The sequence below is a fragment of the Ambystoma mexicanum genome, chromosome 13 (genome assembly GCF_040938575.1).
Source record: "Ambystoma mexicanum isolate Mex_15411 chromosome 13, UKY_AmexF1_1, whole genome shotgun sequence".
Taxonomy (NCBI): domain Eukaryota; kingdom Metazoa; phylum Chordata; class Amphibia; order Caudata; family Ambystomatidae; genus Ambystoma; species Ambystoma mexicanum.
The window spans coordinates 562,816,284-562,832,347 of record NC_090938.1 but is presented as its reverse complement, the minus strand read 5'-3'; the positions used below and the strand labels follow the sequence as shown (position 1 = coordinate 562,832,347).

The 16,064-nt window shown below is 47.7% G+C and overlaps 1 protein-coding gene across 1 annotated transcript in view; it reads left to right on the top strand.

Annotated features, from left to right (window-relative positions):
* DLX4 (distal-less homeobox 4) overlaps positions 1-16,064 on the top strand; it is an 83,082-nt gene that overhangs the window by 39,041 nt on the left and 27,977 nt on the right. Inside the window, exon 2 of the mRNA XM_069634367.1 lies at positions 4,366-4,559. Within this exon, the coding sequence (XP_069490468.1) occupies positions 4,366-4,559 (194 nt within the window). The remainder of the gene's footprint in view (positions 1-4,365; positions 4,560-16,064) is intronic.

Here is a 16,064-nt window from a genome sequence, read left to right as displayed (position 1 = left end):
AATCATCTTAGAATTCAAGGCCTCTCCATGCACCTTCTCCACACTCCCAAGCTCTCTGCAACACCCTCTCGGACCACTTCCACAACATAGCAGTGGAAAGAAACCGTACCATTGGAACTAAACTAGTGGCGCTCCTGTCCTGATCACTTGCACCCCCTTCTGACTTCACAGACCCTCCCATAACCCAACTAATGTTCTCCTCCTTCACATTCCTCACACCAGGCCCTTTCCTAGCAGCTTTCAAGACAAATGTTATATCCTGTAGTAAGGTGAGTCCAAACAGTTTGTTTTGTATCTCCTTTATTGAGGTTCCTCTTAATGCCCCTCTCCACAATCAGGCTGCAAAAACTGCCCGTTCTTCACCAAGGAACTTATTGTATACATTCATGGAATACTATTATGTCATAATGCAGTAGCCTGGGCAGGAGGCCCAGACTGAACATAAACAACTTTAAAAGATGACATGTGGACATCTGCTTGACTGATGGCAGGCACCAGTTTGAATATATATACATGATATGATAGGTTATTTATAACGCGCTTAATACCCAGAGGATTCTAAGCGCGGACCGGACTTGTGTTGCTCCGTGTCGTATTGCTTCCAAGGCAAGCATGTTGCCCCTGAGCTATCCTCCCGAGATATACATTGATGATGGTGTAGATGTACACAATATAACATCCCACATCAAAGCCCTGCTAAAAAAAACTCTCTGCCCCCCCTTCTCCACCCCTCCTCTCCATCCCCACCCCCTTGTTCAGGCCAACTACAGACCTATCTCTAACAACTGTTTTATAGCCAAATAATTGACCGAATGGCCTCCTCCCAGCTCTGCCGTTTCACCCAGTGCAACCTCCTCCTAGACCCAGCCCAGTCCAACTTCAGACTACTACATGGAACCTAATCATCCCATGTCTTCATCTGGGATGATCTCAAAAGAACCACAGACTAGGAAGTCTGTGCCGCACTAATCCTCCTCAACCTCTCAGCGGCCTTGGCACCCTCTCATTCTGCATCAAGGATACAGCACTGATGTGGATATCCTCATTCGTCTCCAACCAATCGCAAATTACCCACTTATCGCTATTTTGCTCGACCCCACGTCCTGTTGCCCCTCCTTGCTCTCATTTGCTCACATGACCCAATATGTTACAACTACGCAGATGACACCCAGATCATCAAGATCCCTAAGAAGTCTTCCTACCCACCCCTCGCCTCACCTCATGCCTCAAATAAATCACCCACTGGCTGACTGCCAATTACCTCCTCCTCAACCCTGGAAAAACTGAAATCATGATCTATGGGGGGAAGACTGCCCTTTTCGACCCAAATCCACTCTGTGCCCGTCCTCTCTGGGCCCTCCGCCCACTACATCCAACTCAGTAAAGAACCTGAGATGCACTATGGAAGCAGATCGGACATTCACACCACATGAACGCTCTTTCTATCTACACCTGGGCATTCTCCGCATCTTGCCATACCTCCCCTACCCTCAGAGTCAAAGTGATCACGACTATCGTCCCCTCTCTCCTTTACTACGCTAACTCCTTTTACCTGGGCACCCATGCATCCCAACTCAAAAAACTGCAGTTAGGCTCCTCCTAGCCCTTGGCTCCAGCGAGCACATCACTCCCACCCTCCACTGTCAAAGCCGTAGACATCAACCACTGTGCACTGCACAAGACCGGCCCAGAATACCTACAACACAAGCTCACCGCTTACATCCCCCATAGAAGCATGAGATCAGGCACCAAACTCCTTCTTTTTATCGCCCCTTTCATATCGACCAGAATAGGTGGATCCTCCTTTTCTCCGTCCAAGCACCCATTATCTGGAACACGATACCATTTAGCATCTGCTGCTTAGATGATCACCTTGTCTTCCGGAATGCCCCCAAGACACTACTCGAAGACGCATCGCACAACACCTCTGCCACTAGAATGCAGGTAAGTCCCACGATAAAATTTGGTCTACCCCGACACATCATCCATCTCCTTGACTCGCATACTCTCCCCACAGCCTTCACAGCCCCCACAAGCCAGCTCTGTGGGTTGCTAGCAGTGACTTGGCCACCCCTCAATATCTTCATAAGCTAAAATGTACACATGCATTGTAATCTCCTCTGACCAATCTCTTATACATTGGACTTCGGTCCTCTGAGGGTGTTCAACCACAGCTCTTTGAGGCCATACCAATGTGAAAGGTGCTATACAAATACATATTACATTACGTAGGAAGCGGCAAAAACCTTGTGAGCGTGATGGCGCTCTGTCTGTCATCGGAGGGAGATGTAATGCTAATGTCGCTATGGTGACCTTGTGTAGTTATTCTCAGTAATGCTCTGTCATATGCCAAAAGGAAGGATGCAAGATTTTCTAACGAGAAATTAAACTACATATGTAACCATCATTGGCAATGCCAACAGTTGTGGCATTTGCCAGGTACTGCCGTAGTGGTATTAACTTGCCATTGATGGTAGATGCTGCAAAATGGTGCGAGTACCTGGGCGTATACTAGCAGTGCCTGCACAATCCCTAATACTTATACGCAAGCCAACAGTGTTGGCTTTACCAATGCTTATTTTTGACAGGATTTCACTGAAAAACACCAATCGAATGGCTGACGGCAGACCTGGATAAGGCATTTTAACTAAACCAGGAGACTGTTTACAGCTACAATTAAATCATTAACTCTCAAAACACTGCTTTGAAAAAACACTGGCAGGTACTTTGAGCGCAAAGTTTGATGGTAAGGCTTGAGAAAGCTAGGTCAAAGAGATCCCGGGGAGGACAAGGAGTGGGTGGGAATGGCCATAGGGATTACCATGGTCATGGGCAGTCAATGGGTGGGTAAAGAGCCAAATAACACCTTCAAGCTTTTTGTCCTCCTCATATACCATTTTCTGTGCTCTAATGCAAACGTTTCAGCTCATGGGGGGGTGGTTTAGCGTCACCTAATAGCCAAAACTAAAAATACTGGTAGCATCCCCCCAAAAAACTGTTATGAAAATATATTTAGTGTCTTTAGCCTGAAAAGGGACGCATAATGTAATGAATCCAAAACATGGGTTGGCCTCTGTAATCCTTCCATTCTCTGGCCCAACACTTTTTCAGTCTTAAGGTTTTGTAGGATCTTTGAGATCACACCTCTAAATTGCGAGGTTCTATACAATGCCCAGGTTTGTCATGTATCTCATGGAGCCCATGGGGCTTTCCGAATAATGATCCATCAGAATGTGCTTAGTGCCTGCCAATGACGGTGTAAATTTACAATTTCCTGGAATTTGAAATTGACTAGACTGGCGCCCATTAATGGGTTGTAGCGCACCTTGTGGGCCAATGATGGTCCTCTCCGTATGACCATTAACCTGTATTTTAAATTCTAGCCTTCATGCTACACACCTATCAATTACTTTTTATGACAAAGCTTGAATAAGCTGGAATAAGTTCAAATGCATTGGAAGGGGTCACCAGCAAGGAGATGGGGGTGAGAATGCCCTGGTCTTTTTGTCCAGTGATGGGACTGTCAACATGTCAGTTGGATTGCAGCGGCAACAATCTGCATCAGCCCTGCAAGCCAATACATTATGCGATTCTACTTTATGGTTCAGAATTCAAGTGGACTTAAATAACTACAAGTACCAGAAGACAATCTGGTTTGAGTTCCGAACTGTCGACTGGAAAAACGACCTGGCTCAGTGTGATCCCATCAACCTTACTTCACAAGGAGTTCAATATGATTGCCATCTGGCCTTTGAATGAGTGTCTTTTCATTGTAGGTCTTATGTTGCGTTATTTTTTGTTTGTTTTATTCGGGGAACCTAATTTACACTTTTGTATCTCTTTTCTGTGTCCCTTACTTTGTGTTGCTTTGTTTTTATCTCTGCTTGAAAACACACTGATAAAAACAAATCCTAACCCGCTGGATCCAATAAATAACCGCCAACTGGTAATATCCTTTTTCATTGCGCTCTTCAAACCAGGTTCTGTATGCGAGCGCCATGATTCTAACGGTTAATACCCAAAGTAATGGGACTCAATTCATCAGTCTGGCAAGGATGAAAGGCGGAGGCCAAGTGGCATGCAGGCTTGCGTCAAGTCAAAGGCGAGCGCTTAACCCGTGAACGTTCCCCCCCCCGAAACTTTAGACATGTCACCAAAGCCTTTATGTCAAGTTGTGATGGAAGAGGGATGGGTTATGCTTTGGTTCAGCTTGAGAGAGCGGCCCAAGTGCCGTTTTTCAGAAGAAAGGTGCAGAGCGAGAGGCTCGGCTATCATTGGGGGGCGGGTGGGAGGGTGAGAAGGTGAGGGACTGCCTTCATTTCACTTTGACTTTTCTAACCTCATCGTTGTCTCCTTTTCTTTCAGAGCTGGACAAAAACACGGTGATAGAAAACGGTGAGATCCGAATCAATGGCAAAGGCAAAAAAATCCGCAAACCACGCACCATTTACTCCAGCGTGCAGCTGCAGGCCCTGAACCAACGCTTCCAGCAGACGCAGTACCTGGCGCTGCCGGAGAGGGCGGAGCTGGCGGCACACCTCGGCCTCACTCAAACCCAGGTAAGAGGACTGGGCAAGGCAAGATGGCCGCAGTATCAAGCTGTGAGGAAACTCTGGCTGGGCGGTCACGTAGGCCCCAGTCGGACTGGCGCTGAACAGGTTCCCTGAACCTCGTTTGGAATCCGGTGAGGGAGGGAGGTATTTTGGCACAACGGCCACAACCCCCTCCATCCTAGCTTAGAGTCGGTGAAAGCAGCTAAGGACCTTTCCCGTTGTGTGCAGCTCCTCTGGACTTCACTCAAAGCGGTGGTGGGTCGGGGCACATGGTCATTGCTTAGACACTCGTAAGGGGGGGGGGGGGTGATTACCTGTGGCGTTTCCCACAATCTCGACACTGATTAGAGTGGGGAGGGGGAAGGGTGGCTAAAGCAAAGGATCTGGCATTCACTCAGACTGGAGTTACATCGGGTGTAGCTCAGCATGCCACCTGCACGTGATCTGAACAGCGAGGGGGGAGGCTGCACTGTCTCTGAGCTGGAGGAGCTCTACATCCTGGCCTATGAAAGATGACTGTCTACTGTCTCGCAGAAGTTAAGGCTCTCAGTCGTGTTTTTGTGCTTGTTTTAGAAATCTTCTACCTAGTGCCTCATTACCTCCATAGTGGTCTCAAAGCACTAAGCCTTGCTGGAAAGCTGGAATATTTTGCCCCTATCTGGGGTATCCAGATTGTAGTCTTCGGGGGGGAAGGGTGAGTCGCTGAGGGAAAGGGGGCACATATAAAGCAAGCCTGGGTTTCCGTGCAAGTGAGGGAGGTTTAAGGAAGGAGTATAGTGCTTGTGAGAGCTTGAGTGCATATTGACCCAACCAAAGAATAGCATGGATCAAGATTGCAGAAATGATTGAGGGTAAATTCTATGCTGTAGGACAGAGAAGGGGATGTGACGTGAGGGCAGTTTCAGAAATAGTTAGGTATGTAAGTAGTGTGTGGCTGTTTGATGGACTCAAGAAGCCCCTTGACTAGTGTCAGCTTTTATTGCTTGGTAGAAAGTTTCATCTTCTACAAAAGAAACTCCAGAATAGCAGTAGGTCTGAATGCAAGTCAAGAACAGGTTGTGTGAGTGGTGAATGTGGTCTGAAACAAACAGGGTCGGGAGGTAGGGATGGGTTGGATGTCTGTCCTTCATTATGCAGGGCATGTCTGGCACCACTTATGTGTGGATACGCTGACGGCAACGTTTTTAAATAAATTACTTTTATATTTCACAGTTCCACTTTAATCCATCCACAAGGGTTTAGAATTGGGGCCAGGTGACATGTGTTGCTATTCAAAACACCTTAATATAGTTTTGTATGTTGTGAGAAACCTGAGGGCGTCCTCACATCTACTGCCTTTGGATCCTGTGCTCAGGTGGCCAGCTAAAGGCTATTGATTTTGGATCCTGACCTTGGGGGTGGAGGTGCGAGGCAGGATCACCTGAGTGGACGGTCCTTGGAGATTGGGGGATTGAGGGAGGTGGGGGAGATATCTTCAGGCGAGACATGGTATTCCCTGTTTCCCTTTCACTATGAACCATCAGTCCCTGAAGCCTTAATAGGGTATTGTCAATCTCCCTCCCTTTCTCCATGGGAACATGGACCCCAGATAGATCATTCCAATAGAAGGACAAGGAAGAAAACAAGAAAAAGCCCTCTCTGTGTGGATGGACTAGACCCACATTTAACACCTCGAATAAAATCCAGAACCTGTCAGAAAACACCCTACCCTCCTCTGACCTTTATAGGTTATCACTCTTACCCTCTGTTACATACCTCCATTTTCCTACATTCTTATCACCATAGTACTGGGACGAGGAAGAGGCGACTAGAAGCAGTACACACTAACTTGTCATTTCTCCACTCTGATACTGAGCTGAAGAAGAGGCCTGAAGACTTTTGAGTGTCAGGCACGTCCCAATAACTATGGTCCGGCAATTGGAGCTAGGAGCTCACACCTACAACCTACTAAATGGTTCCAGGTGTATAAAAGGAGAAATCGGAAGCAGAGGATGGAAGGAGATCGAAATCCAGCTGGCCAGGACAGCGCAGGAATCTGAGATGGAGCAGGCAGAATATGGGCCAGTGAAAAGGACACTGACTTTTGCAGAGCAAGAAAGTCCCCGGGGCTAGAGCGGGCCGCAAGAGGGTCTAGAGCTGTACAGAGCCCTATGCCGTGTGTTCCCCGTTGTGGGAAACACAGAGACCTCCCAGACATTGCCGACCTCTGCAGGCTAGTCTGGAGGAAGCTAGCCCTGCTCGCCAGAGTTCCCCAGGATTGAGAGAATAGCCAGTGAGAACCCAAGCGCAAAACCAGAGCACCCGGAGGGGTGGCCGCACACCAGTGAGTGACAGGAAAGTATCACTCAGGCCGGGGTGCTCCAGGGGCATGATGGTGTAACGGCCGATGCCGGTCATGTGAAAATACATGACAAATGGGTCTGGAGACAAAACGTGAACTATTGTAGAGCGAACCAGATGTCAAGCACGTATGCTAAACTGTGGGAAAGATATGAGAATATCATACGAATGAAACAGCAAGTAATGTGCATTTGCAAACGAGATGAATTTAAAAAGGCAGTATTTGCGAACAAAGTGAAACAAGGTGAAAGCAAAGTTGTAACCAGGAGAAATACCATGAAGGAAAGTGTGTGAGTCACAGGTTGATAAAGGCAAGATGCCGTTAAAGTGAACCAGAAGCATATGTGGGCTTATGACACGGATACAGAAAGCAAACTTCTGTTGTCAAGGAAGTCCTATGAGAAAGAATGAACTGTTGCAAAGTGTTATTGGTTGTGTAATCTGTGATGGGTGGATCGTGTGTTCTGACAACTGCGCCTATACCAAGTAATCCTTACTTGGAGTAAACCAAGGGAAGTCAAGAGGCAGTGGCTGGTCGGCCTAAGAATGTTCAAGTGATAGAAAGAAAAGTAAAACTAAACAAGTTGGTTTGACTGTGAATTTGAAGCCAGAAGAGCTGCCTACTTGGGGCTTGAGTGGGGGTTTAGGGGGTGGGGGTCCTGAGACCTTTTGTGTGAAACTGTGTTGAACTTGGGGAAGGGAACCCCAAGACCATTTTCTGGAACTGTGTTGAATTTGGGAAAGGGAATCCCGAGGCCATTTTCTGGAACTGTCTTGAACTTGGGGAAGGGAGCCAAGAGCAAGGCAGGAGCTGGAAGAGAATCCGAACTTCCGTTTGAACGCTGTTTCTTTGGTTATTGACTTCCCTGAACGTTGATTAGCTTTAGTTGTGAGGGCAAGTATAGGATTTGGCCACAAACAGACTTTTATGTTCAACTACTGACTCAGACTATCCTTAGTTTATTTAGGTAGAGAAATACCATGTTAGTATAGGGCAAGTTAGTCCTTCATCCATCCTGACATTTGAGTTAATAAAGATCTTTTGATTGAACTTTTTTTTAAATGTTTTTTTATTGATTTAAAAATGTTTGCACGTTTTTGTTTTTTTACAAATTTTCTGCACATTTATTCCTTAGTTCCCTGTTCGGTTCTGCGTTCCTTGATTGTTTTTGATGTTCTTCTTTCTAGTTCAAGGTTTTCCAAAGTCAGTATGTTGTAGAAATTGCATCACTGGGATTATTTCCTTTGAGCCTTCCCCCTCCATTAAGCGTTTCCACCATTCCTGTTCTTCATAGAAACAAGAGCCCTCAAACAGATGGAGCATGTGGATGGTTCTTAGTTCCGCCAAACCCTTACAGTTCAGGAGAAGATGTCTTAGTGTTTCTTTGAACACTTTTTCCTCACAAAAACGACAGTTGTTAGTAGATGTGATTCCTCGGATTGATCTTATTTTGTTAGTTGGTAAAATATTGAGCCGTGCTCTCATGAATGTTTGGCGATGTTGTCTGCTTGGAAAGATCTTTAGGTAGGGTCTTGTATCGTTTAACTTTCTGCTATCGGAGTTACGTGTGCAGCTAGTTTATATGACCCCGCTGTATCCTGTGTCTTTATCCAGACAGGTTTTCCAATATTGTTGCTTTTGTTGGGTTATTCATTAACTCTTTTTCTGAAGATCCTATTTCCTCCAGTAAAGAAGTTATTTTCTGGTGCCAAGCCTTTAAGGTTTTGGAGTCTGTTTCAAAAACTTCCTTATGGATGATATCAAAGATGTTGGAACGCTCCAGAATTATCACTTTCCCATACAACATCAGTTCATTCCTCGCAATGATGCCTTGTAGGGATAGAATGCATAGTCCTCTTCTTATTAAAGGCATTGGTGTGGAGGATGGAAGATTCAGTATCTGTCTCCAGAAATAGCTTTCCAGCTTCGTCCATAGTGCTTCCGGTATGTTGAAAAAGGCCTCCGTCCCATATGTTACTATGTTATGAACTCTTGTTCGATAAAATTGTATAATCTGTTTAAGTGAGTATCAGCAGAATTTCCTTTCGATGATCTTTGCTTGATATGTTAGATTCTTAATTTTTTCCCAAAGGTAGAACTGCATATTTGTTTCTGTTAAATTGTTGCTCATGATCACTCCCAGGTATTTGAATTCTGACACTGTTTGAATCTTTACACCTTCCAAGTGCCAGGTAAACGGAATACTTGGACTGATGGTTTTTTGGAGCGTCATGGTCTTGGTTTTACTCTTATTGATTTCTAAGTTGTTTTTCCCATGTATCCGCTCAAGTTATCTAGTTGTCTTTGGAGTCCTATCGACATTTGATCTAATAGAATTAGATCGTCCGCTTACAATAGGCTGGACACTGTCACCACTCCCACTTTTGGTGGGTATGATCTCACTTCACTCTGAGTCTTTGAAATCCAACAAATATGCGTTGAATAATGTTGGGGCCAAGGGGCATCCCTGCTTGACCCCTCTTGCTGTTTGTATGGGGGTTGACAGCGTGCCCTGTTGGTTCAAGCGGATTGATAGAGACGTGTCTGTGTAAAGAGCTTGAATTTGTTCCAATATATTGCCTGGGCACTCTCTGGTTTCTAGTTTCGTCCAGAGACGTTCCCTATTGACCTGGTGCAATGCTTGAACCAGGTCAATGAAGGCCACATATACGCCGGGTTTTCCTTCCTTGGTCCTGCTCTTCAAGATGTTTATCAAAAATATATTCGCCAAAGTTCCTGCGTTCTTTACAAAACCCGATTGGAACGGGTCTGTTAGATCATTTTCTGTTGCCCATTCCTGAAACATCTCCAATAGGATTGAACCGTATACTTCACCAATAACGTCTAGCAACGCTATTGGACCATAGTTCTTTGGGTTTTGCCTTGGTCCGTTTTTGTAGACTGGGACTATTATAGCTTTTTTTCCAGGATCTAGGTATGGATTTTGTTTCTATGATGGTATCGAATACTTTGCTAATAAATAGTGCCCAGTTTTGTGGAGATTCTTTTAGATGGGCATTAGTCAGGCCGTCCGGACTGGGTGCCCTAGAGGTGTTCAGCTGTTTAATTTTTGTTACGATTGATGTTATATCAGTAGGAAGGTCCCATTTTGTTTTCGTTCTATGATTAGAGATCCTCGTCTCTTTGTTAGGGTTTCTGTAGAGCTTAGTAAAATGATCGATCCACTTGTCTTCTCCTACGTTGTTATGGATTACATTTCGAGGAGTGTTCGTTGTTGACTTAATCAGTTACCAAAAGTCCCTTGATTTATGCCCGTTCATTAGACTCAACATGTGTTCTACATCTGCTTGAAGCATAGCAGCTCTGCATGCTCTCAGCCAGTTCTTATAGGCTTTTTTTGCCTCAAGTGCTTCTTCCATATCCTTTTTATCCTTAGTCTTTTTTGCTAGTCTCTGTGCTTTTCTTAGCTTTTTCCTTTCATCGACCAAGATTTTATCGTAGATGTGAATGTGTTTGCGACCCTTATTTGTAGGAATGGTGACTCTATGTTTGTAGATGTTTAAACATTGGTCCTAGTGAGCCTCTTTCTCTTTTTCGGAAGCATTTCTTTCCGTGTATTTTTTGGTTAGCGTGGTTATATCTTCTGGTTTTACTTTTAATCTTATTCTTCTGCTTGATTCTTCAATCTCCATTTCCATTGTTTCCCTTATTTCATGTTGAGAATTCCATTCGAACTCAAGCAGGTTATGGTCGCTGTTCTTGGTACGGATAACCTGGAAATTAGTGATATGAATGAAGAATTCGGGACTAACAAAAATATGATCTAAGGTGGCTGAGGTGGAGTCCTTTTCCCATGTTGGTATCGGGATTGCGTCTTCCTCTATCAATAGTTGGAGATTTTGTAAGGACCTTGCTTTCATTAATTTGGCCCATTTTGTTCCTCTTTTTATTGCTTGAGTTTTTGTGGATTGATTTTGGTTGAGCCGTTGTAGTTTTGGATATTCCAAATACAGATCTCTGCATATAATCAGATGACTAGGATGGTATTCAGGGTCATTCTTATTCAAGATGCTATTCACTTGTTTTAGGAACTGATCATCACTTATTGCTAAAGGATTCCAGTAAGTGCTGATTATTAGGATGTCTTCCGATTTCAATGCTGATGTTTTCTGGTTCTTTCCTTCCCATTTTAATTGTAACCCTTGAAAGTATAATGATGATTCTATTACTTTTGTTACTCGTAGCTCTTTGTTTGAACGCAGCATTGTCAAAAGGCCCGATGAGGCTCTACCTGAGGGTCCTTTTGTGGCTGGAGAAAGGTATGTTTCATAGCCATCCATTGTTGGTTGGTCTCTTAACCATGTCTCTTGGAGACAGAGAATGTCAAAGTCTCCTAAGCGTACATCACTTTGTTTTAACAAATGTGTAAAGCCTCTCGTGTTCCAGGAGTCAAACGTCAGGGAGACAACCTTCTTCCTTGTCTCCTTTTTTGAAATGTCTTTCGGTCCCTTGCTCTTGGTTTGCTAACTACAGTCACTCTGATTAAGCACCTTAGAGATCCACCTCCACTTCTGGCCTTCTTTCAGTTTACTCCATTCTTTTTCCAGATTTGCCAGTGATAGTTCTTCTTTTCCGCTTTCTTCCGGGTTGAATGTTATCTTTTTTTTAGATAATGGGCCTTTGGGAAAACGACCTGCCCCCGTAGGATCTTTAAGAGTTTCTGTTGATTGATTATGCGGCGTTGCAGGTTCCCACCTGTTTTGCTGTGTTTCCCCGGTCTGTTCTTGTTCCCTCCTGCACGCGTAGTTGGTGTTGGTTGGTTCAGAGAGTTTTTCCCCGTCGTGGGCCTCTCGTCTTCTTTTTTCTTTTGGCGATGTTTCTGCCGCACCCCTGTTAGATTTTAAGTACTCGTATCCCCTAGGTTCGCCCCTTGTTCGGGTTTGTGATCTTGCTTGTGGTGTTTTCTCACAATTTTGTTTGGCTTTGTTGTAGTTTGTTAGCTCATAGCCCAGGATCAAAAAGTTTTCGATTGCTTATGCAATCATTGCTCTCACCACGGGCCAGGGGATGTGTAAGTACACACTGTCCAGCTTGCCTCTTGTTGCAAATTCTACAATCTTAATATCTGCTGAGATGATTGTTCTTAAAGCTGGTATACATTGGAACAGTGTCATTATGTTCTTTCTGTTCAGTATTGTGCCATCTGATTTTCCTATTCTTTCGAGGCAGAAATTTCGGACACTTTTTATTTTGTCCTTGTAAATTACTCTGACAGCCTTACCAGTGGTGTGGCTCGTGTTTCTATTTCTCAAGGGTGATGGGTGATCCCCGTGTCCTCTTGGACTTTGTCTCTGCTTCTCCCTTAATAATCTCCTGTCTATGCTCTCTCTTGAGGGCTTTTTTCTTTTTTGTTAGCGTCTTGTATTCTTTGGTGTCTGTCCGAAGTATGGTTATTTCTTGACTTTCTTGGGCTACATTTTTCCTGTATGCTCGTACTGTCCCGTTTTTTTCTTTCGTCGTTATCGATTTTTTTCCTTTTATCCTCTAACGGCATGAACAGTGGCAATTGTCCATTTGTATTGGCATTTCTGGGATTGCTCAACGTCTTTTGTAGTTGGGAGTGTTCTTTTATACGTTGTATCTCAGTGTCTGCCTCCTCCGCAGAATATTGAGATACATCCGAGAGGTTAATTGTTTCCTCTAGGTCAATAATCACACTCCTCCTTTGTTTGAACTTTGAATCTGCTGTCTGTGTCATGATACCTTCACAATGTTTAGTTTACTGATGATTGGAGGGTAAGAAGGTTTAGTCTCTTGATCAGGCATTTCTTCTAGGTGGAGTCTACAAAAGGCCAGTTCATTCTAAGTTAATATCATTTTTCTTCCAATTGTGGGATGTAATGAAGGGCTCTGTTGTGTAATGTGCCAATTTACATTCAGGAAATGCATCCACTATATCACCCAAACCCTTTGCTTTCAATTATATCATACCATACAGCATGCTCCTGTTGCCCCAAACCACCACCTCCCCACCTCCCCATTTTCCGAACTGGTATGGTGGTAATGCTTTAGGTCTGTGGGTTCGTAGTTCTACATTTGTCCCATGCTAGGTGTGTGATAAGTCCTGCGTGTGATACTGCACCATTAAGGGCAATTTAGCCTCCATCCCTTTGCATTCAGGTACTTGGAGACCTAGAGGCCGATTCATGGAATAAATAGCGCGGCGCAAGTGGGCAAAAACGTGCGAATCGCAGTGGAATTGCGAAAATCGCAGTGCAATTGCGAAAATCGCATGAAAAGCAGCGCACATCGATTCATGGAAGGGCGTGCGCGAAAAAACCATTTGATGTGCGCTAAAAAAGTGCGCGGCGCACGTTGGCGCACAGGCCATCTAACGGCGTGCGCCAGGTCACAGCGAAAATCGCACAGACCACAGCGAAAATCGCACATAGCGCGGCGCACGCTACAAAAGTGCGCGGAACACGGGGCGTAACACTCGGAATGGGGAACAACTTGCCAAAATGTGGGCGTCACGGGGGAAGTACAGGGTGCAAGTGCGCGGAACGCCCACACGCTCGCCTACAACACGTATTCATGGAATAGAATAGGGCAAAACAGCGCACGGTCAAACCAGCGCACAGGCACAAACACGACCGCCACAAGAAATCAGGCGGTAGCGTCCCTGCGCCTGTAAAAAATGTGCGCCAAAAGGTGCGCCAACAAATAGCACCTATATACAGCTATGATGAATGTCCAATACTGTGGCCCTCCAGGACAAATGACGTGCAAAGGGGTACCCACAAACACGGACACCCGCTGACTGAAAAATAACGTGTGCGTGTATTTCGGGGTGCGCGGGAAGTTTCACACGCAAATTGGCTGGGTACGTGGATTCCAGGGGTGCGCGGGAAGTTCCACACGCGATTTGGCTGTGTACGTGGATTTCAGGGGTGTGCGGGAAGTTCCACAAGTGATTTGGCCGGGTACGTGTATTTCAGGGGTGCGCGGGAAGTTCAACACGCGATTTGGCTGGGTACGTGGATTCCAGGGGTGCGCGGGAAGTTCAACACGCGATTTGGCTGAGTACGTGTATTTCGGTGTTGCAGGGGAATGCTACACGTGATATGGCCATGTAGGTCCCCCCAGGTGTTCCCTCTACACCCTCCACGGCCCCTGCAGGCAGCCCACACCACAGGGTACTACCCTGCACCCCTGCTCATGTCCCACAGGCAACCCATCCACCATGGCCATGCCCACCAGCCAACCCACATGTCACCTTGCACCACTGATCACCAACACATGTCTCCTACCACCCCCACCCCCCAGCCACCAGGGGCAGCCTCCACCAGGCCCCCACTCATGTCTACCACCACCCCAACCCCCAGCCACCAGGGGCAGCCTCCACCAGGCCCCCACTCATGTCTCCCACCACCCCCACCCCCCAGCAGTGCAGGGGCAGCCTCCACCAGGACCCCACTCATGTCTCCCACCACCCCCACCCCCCAGCAGTGCAGGGGCAGCCTCCAACAGGCACCCACTCATGTCCCCCTGCACCCCCACCCCCAGCCCCCAGGGGCAGCCTCCACCAGGACCCCACTCATGTCTCCCACCACCCCCACCCCCAGCAGTGCAGGGGCAGCCCCCACCAGGACCCCACTCATGTCTCCCACCACCCCACCCCCAGCAGTGCAGGGGCAGCCTCCAACAGGCACCCACTCATGTCCCCCTGCACCCCCACCCCCCAGCCACCAGAGGCAGCCTCCACCAGGACCCCACTCATGTCTCCCACCACCCCCACCCCCCAGCAGTGCAGGGGAGGCCTCCAGCAGGCCCCCACTCATGTCCCCTATTACCCCCACCCCCCAGCAGTGCAGGGGCAGCCTCCACCAGGCCCCCACCCATGTCTACCACCACCCCCCAGCCACCAGGGGCAGCCTCCACCAGGCCCCCACTCATGTCCCCCTGCACCCCCACCCCCCAGCAGTGCAGGGGCAGCCTCCACCAGGCCCCCACTCATGTCCCCTATTACCCCCACCCCCCAGCAGTGCAGGGGCAGCCTCCACCAGGCCCCCAGCCATGTCTACCACCACCCCCACCCCCCAGCCACCAGGGGCAGCCTCCACCAGGCCCCCACTCATGTCCCCTGCACCCCCACCCCCCAGCAGTGCAGGGGCAGCCTCCACCAGGCCCCCACACATGCCCCCTATTACCCCCAACCCCAGCAGTGCAGGGGCAGCCTCCACCAGGCCCACACCCATGTCTACCACCACCCCCACCACCCAGCCACCAGGGGCAGCCTCCACCAGGCCCCCACTCATGTCTACCACCACCCTCACCCCCCAGCAGTGCAGGGGCAGCCTCCACCAGGACCCCACTCATGTCTACCACCACCCCCACCCCCCAGCCGTGCAATTTGCCTGGGTACGTGTACTTCGTGGTGCGCGTGAAGTTCCACACGCGATTTGGCTGTGTACGTGGATTTCAGGGGTGCGCGGGAAGTTCCACACGTGATTTGGCCGGGTACGTGTATTTCAGGGGTGCGCGGGAAGTTCCACACGCGATTTGGCCGGGTATGTGTATTTCAGGGGTGCGCGGGAAGTTAAACACGCGATTTGGCTGGGTACGTGGATTTCAGGGGTGCGCGCGAAGTTCACACGCGATTTGGCCGGGTACGTGGATTTCAGGGGTGCGCGGGAAGTTCCACACGCGATTTGGCCGGGTACGTGTATTTCAGGGGTGCGCGGGAAGTTAAACACGTGATTTGGCTGGGTACGTGGATTTCAGGGGTGCGCACGAAGTTCACACGCGATTTGGCCGGGTACGTGGATTTCAGGGGTGCGCGGGAAGTTCAACACGCGATTTTGCTGGGTACGTGGATTCCAGGGGTGCGCGGGAAGTTTCACACGCAATTGGGCCTGTGAGAGTGGGTCACATGTATTCCAGGGGTGGGCGGGAATATTTACCCGCGACTGTGCCTGTGAGAGCGTGCTATGTGTATTCCTGGTGTGGGCGGGAAGATTCACACGTTCGCCTACTACGTGCCGAAAAAATGTCCAATCCTGACACACGTACGCCAGCATGAAGCAGGCGTACGTTGACCCGCGCAGCATAAAAGTGCGCGAAAACCACAAACAAGCTCATACGCCAGGATGAATATACCATTCCTAGCAGCAGTGGCCGTGGGTTACCAAAGGAGGAGGAGGAGGATA